Source organism: Prunus avium, chromosome 4 (assembly GCF_965620075.1).
Source record: "Prunus avium chromosome 4, drPruAviu1.hap1.1, whole genome shotgun sequence".
In the NCBI taxonomy this organism is placed as follows: domain Eukaryota; kingdom Viridiplantae; phylum Streptophyta; class Magnoliopsida; order Rosales; family Rosaceae; genus Prunus; species Prunus avium.
In genome coordinates this window covers 27,195,458-27,201,104 of record NC_142287.1, presented here as the reverse complement: position 1 = coordinate 27,201,104, position 5,647 = coordinate 27,195,458, and the positions used below count along the sequence as shown (strand labels likewise).

At 43.0% G+C, this 5,647-nt stretch overlaps 1 protein-coding gene across 1 annotated transcript; it reads left to right on the top strand.

The window, feature by feature from the left end:
* Positions 1-1,728: 1,728 nt before the first annotated feature.
* LOC110772343 (9-cis-epoxycarotenoid dioxygenase NCED1, chloroplastic) lies at positions 1,729-3,848 on the top strand. The gene has a single exon (XM_021976779.2). It carries the CDS (start codon positions 2,001-2,003, stop codon positions 3,510-3,512), a length of 1,512 nt encoding a protein of 503 aa, XP_021832471.2. The 5' UTR covers positions 1,729-2,000; the 3' UTR covers positions 3,513-3,848.
* The last annotated feature ends 1,799 nt before the right edge of the window (positions 3,849-5,647 follow it).

Sequence of the window (5,647 nt, the reverse complement as noted above, 5' to 3'; positions counted from 1 at the left end):
TTCCATTATCAATAGTTTTTTTTTCCCGTCGACCCCATTGATAATTAGAATATTTTCGTCGCGTTTAAATATTTTGTACATAATTGGTTAGAACTTTTGTGCTTTTTAATTAGTGATAGAAGAAATAGATAAGCAAAATGAGACACACATGGAACATATTTTTCTTTGATCTTTGTCATTTTTTTTATTATTATTATTATTTTGCTGCAGAGATTCTTTGATCTTTACAAAAGCTAGCATTTCTTTTCTTCTTCATCTATTTCAGCTCTCATTTCTCTCACCTTTCCTTTTTGAATTAGAAATTTTTTATCTGGTTTGAACGTGGAAATAATTCAAGGTAGAGGCGTGTACCCTAACCATGCATGCATGTGAAGCATGGCCTTATTTATTTATCCAAATTATATTGACTTGAATGGTAAAAAAATATACTTGTAGTCATGGAGACGTACGTATGCCAAAGAGAGTAGGGAATGTGCCCATTATTAAAATAATAAATAAATAAATAAATAAAAAGGAAAGGAGCCTAGCTTTTCTCAGATTCATTTTTTAGTTGCACCATGGATTTCACTCACAAATTTTATAATGGTTTTTTTTAAATTAAAAAAAAAAAAAACTCAAAAAGAGTAGAATGGTGAGTGATGAAGATGGAGGAGGGGGTAAGCGTGTGGGGCATTCGATTGTGACCAAGATTTTCAGGGTGGAGGAGAGACCTGCAAACACCGACACGTGTTTCTTCATGACTCTGATTGAGGGAAGAACGCGGGGTTAAGACGTGTCCTTAGGGACCAATACCAGCCCCATCCCCACTCAAAAACCCAACAACACTTCCATTACTCTCTTCATTTTTATACTAATGGGCCAATAGCCTAACTCAAAACACTCCCGTTTTGTCTCTTTTCATTTCTCAATTTCAAACTCATTTGTCTATACAAAACGGTATTGAAGAATGGGAGTTCGAGTGCAGGAGTAACTGTTCTTAATTGTTCATCTACCTATTATCCTATACCCACCAATTGGATACGAAACAAATATAACTGGGATGTTTTTGTTATGCGACAATATTACGAGTTATAGTATAATTAGATTCGGACACATGTCTTCTTTTAACTACATTGCAACACATGAATGTGATAATGTGAGTGTGGTTTTGTTCTTTTTGGGATATGAGTATAAAAAGGGAAGACCCAAATAGAATGTGATATAATATTGAGGGCTCACACATAATATAAAAGGGTTATAGAGAGAGGGGGTCGTGTCAAGTAATTAAGCAACTAGACCCCCCCACCACCTCGTTCTGATCACTTATTGGTAATCCTAATTGAGCACCCATTCTCGTAAATCCAACACGTGGTCTCTTGCTACATGTTTGAGGTGGGCCTCCCTGCGTCCTTCTCCTCGCTATATATACCCTCCATCTCTCTCATCTATTTCTTCAAATCTCTCACTCTCTCATTTCATCTCAGTGTCTCTCTCTCTCTCTCTCTCTCTCTCTCACAACCTCACAAGCACATAATACACAAGTTTACTTGCCCTTCAAGGCCAATCAATAGCCACCATTCTCTACTCTTACTATTACTTAGCGCAGGCTTTTTTATTCCCTTTGTTTAATTTACTAAAATAGAGAAACCATGCCTTCCACTGCTGCAGCAACAACAGGCACATGGGTTAAGCCTGTTACTACTAGAAGACACCACCTTTCTTCTACAAACTCTTCAAATTTAGTTACATACCAATTGGGTTTTCCCCCCTCTTCCTCCTCCACCTCAATTTTCTTCAGCAGAAAACCCATTCACAGAAGATCAATCCCAAACACACTCACTTGCACTCTCCAAGCCCCCTCTCTTCTCCAAATCCCCAAACACACCCCTTCCTCATCTTCATCAACCACCCCTTTCACTCCCTCCACAACCTCAAACCCAAAAGAAAACAAGACCCAAACTTCTTCTAAATCCTCAAAGCCAGTGCCCCAGCAATGGAACTTCCTACAGAGAGCAGCAGCCATGGCCTTGGACGCAATGGAGAGCGCTCTGCTATCAAAAGAGCAGCAACACCCACTTCCCAAAACAGCTGACCCAAAAGTCCAAATCGCCGGAAACTTCGCTCCCGTTCCGGAGCACCCCGTCGAACACTCTCTGCCAGTCACCGGAAAAATCCCGGCCTCAATCCAAGGCGTCTACGTCCGCAACGGCGCCAACCCACTTCACGAGCCGGTCGCCGGACACCACTTCTTCGACGGCGACGGCATGGTCCACGCCCTGCAATTCAAAGACGGCGCCGCCAGCTACGCCTGCAGGTTCACCGAAACGCACCGTTTTAGCCAGGAGCGCGACCTCGGGCGTTCCCTGTTCCCAAAAGCCATTGGCGAGCTCCACGGCCATTCCGGCATCGCCCGCCTCCTCCTCTTCTACGCGCGCGGCATGTTCGGCCTCGTGGATCCAACCCACGGTATCGGCGTCGCCAACGCCGGCCTCGTCTACTTCAACGGTCGCCTGCTCGCCATGTCGGAAGACGACTTGCCGTATCACCTTAAAATCACCGAAACAGGGGACCTCAAAACGGTCGGTCGCTACGACTTCGATAAACAGCTCAAGTCCACAATGATAGCCCACCCGAAAGTGGACCCCACCACTGGCGAGCTCTTCGCGCTCAGCTACGACGTCGTTCAGAGGCCTTACTTGAAGTACTTCAAGTTCTCGCCGGACGGCGAGAAATCCCCCGACGTCGAAATCAATCTTGACCAGCCCACCATGATGCACGACTTCGCTATCACAGAACGGTATGTCGTAATTCCGGACCAGCAGGTGGTGTTCAAGCTGCAGGAGATGATCACCGGTGGGTCCCCCGTGATCTACGACAAGAACAAGATGTCACGTTTTGGGATTCTCGACAAGAATGCGAAGGACGCTTCGGGGATCCGATGGGTCGATTGCCCCGATTGCTTCTGCTTCCATCTCTGGAACGCGTGGGAGGAGCCGGAGACGGACGAGGTCGTTGTGATCGGGTCCTGCATGACCCCGCCCGACTCCATTTTCAACGAATGCGACGAGAAATTGGAGAGCGTTCTGTCCGAAATCCGGCTCAATTTGAAAACCGGCAAGTCGACACGGCGCCGTATTTGCGCCGAGAATGTGAATTTGGAAGCCGGGATGGTAAACCGGAACAAACTGGGGAGAAAAACTCGGTTCGCGTACCTGGCTCTGGCCGAGCCGTGGCCCAAAGTTTCGGGCTTTGCCAAAGTGGACCTCTCTACTGGTGAAGTGAAGAAGCATATCTATGGCGACGAGAAGTACGGAGGCGAGCCTCTGTTTCTCCCCAGAGACCCCAATTCGGAAAATGAGGACGATGGGTACATTCTGGCCTTCGTTCACGACGAGAAGGAGTGGAAATCGGAGCTGCAAATCGTGAACGCCATGGATTTGAAAGTTGAAGCTACAATTCAACTACCCTCCAGAGTTCCGTACGGTTTTCACGGCACGTTCATAAGCTCCAAGGACTTGGTGAAGCAGGCCTGAAATTTCTACTGCCATATTATCCGTTTGCAGTTGAAAATTACAGAGGACAATTACCTGTGGGAAGCTATCTGATACGCCCCCGGAGTCGTCTCTGTTTTGTTTTTTTGTTTTTTTACTGTATGTAATTTTGGGTGTATTTAGAGATTTTAGGGTGAGAGGTTTTGGGGGGGACCAGCTTGTAGCTTGTGGCAGTAGCTGTAGGATTGGAGCTCAGCTGGTTTTTCTCCTTTATTCTTTCACTTCTATATGTCGTATATAATATGACTATACAACAGAGTGTATATCTGTATATGTCTCTGTTTATTGTGTAATTAAAACCTGTTTGCTTCCCCACTCTGTTTATTGTGTAATCAATCATGATGATGATCTGTTTCCTGTTTACTTTGTTGAATTTGCATTGAAGGCGAACACACTAATCACCTATAGGTCGATACACCAATAGAGCTTATTTTACTCTACGAGGGTATCGATTTATTACGATCGTCGGATTGTGTTTATATTCAATGTGAATTCCCACGGATGATACATCCGAATGTTGAAACATGATGTCGGATTAAAAAGCAAGCAAAATGCCAAAAAGGTAAAAGTCTTGTGTAGAGAATCATGTTGAATGTGTTGCGCTAACTAATCAACTTCATTAGCCTTTTAATCAAGAAGACTGAACTAGAATGAGCCAATTATGAGCATCCAATGCAGAGACTGAAAAAAGTGTTCCAAATTGCAATTGAGTGGATGTACCTACAATTATTTCCTGTTTAAGCATTAAGAAATGAGATTGAGGCACAAAAAAGGTTTGATTGATTGGATATTTTTCTCACAAATTGCATTGCTGTTGCAAATGGGGGTAACAAGATGGTGGCAATTTGTGATTGGTTGCTTGGTAAATGGTTAGGTTCAGTAACCAATCAATTGCAGCAAGAAGCATCATATCAGCAAGACACTAGTGAGATATTTTGAATGATAGCATCAATATCTCAGTTGGGTGTGGATATTTTTAGTCAACTTTGCAAAGCTTGTCGACCATAGGGTGACTTTTGAGAGTAATATTTTTAAGGTTTTCCACATACAAATTGTTGCATACACAAAATGATTTTGCTGCATAATCTCCACAATTACAATGATGCTTTAAAAGTAAGTAATTTCAAAGGTCGTCGGGAGGAGGTAAAAAGTGATGGGATGTTTTGATGAGATGGTAGCACAGAGAGCTCAAGCAATTTGTTCAAGTCTTTGACTTTTTCATAAAAACAAAAGTTGTGGGTGGGGTTATGATGAAAACGAAACTCAATAATATCGGGGAAGCTTTCTTTCCCATATGAGTTTGAGTGCTTGGGGTGCTTGGAAACAACCTTCATAACCAAGAGCTTGGCCACTTCTGCAAAAATTTAGAGGCTCTTGGGATGGAGGACATGGGCTTTCCTGTTCATTAATGTGTTTGGATTGTGGGTGATCAGTATGTAGGGCATGTGTGGTCTTATCTTGTTCTTCTTCCAAGTCATGGTCTTGTTTTGTTTTTATAGTGAGAAGCAATGTCTTTTATGTACACAGATGAATCAAACATGTTACATGATCTTCATTGGGAGCCATTGATTCTCACCCTTGCAAATGGCTACATTGTAAACTCCATCTATGGCATCTACACTATCCAAAGAATATAGCTAGGCTTAGCTAGTACACATTTGATTTGATGCCTCTCCTTTTTCTTGGGATCCAAAGAATATAGGCTTTTAAAAAAAAGGATATGTGCTAGAGTAGGTACTTCTTGTGTCCCATTTGAGTTGGTGTTTGTCATGTCAAGTGTCTTTGAGTGGGGAGGGAAAGGATGAGCTGCTGACATTATGCATCTAGAGTCAATGGTTTTTGTCATTCTCCTCCCCTAGGCCTTTCTTGGGTTGAAAACATAGGCTTTTTCATGTAGCCAAGAGATTTCTTTTGGTTCACTCAATTAAAAAAAACTATATCCACATAAGAATCTAATTCACTCACTATATATGTCAAAAGCCCTATAATTTGGCAAAAGCTCACGAGGATGAGCAATAGATAGTAAACTCTTGCCGTGACAGATTTCATAGGCGACACTAGTACTGAGGGGTCACGCCTTAAATCTAATGTGCGTAGCTATATCCAATCCTTCCTTG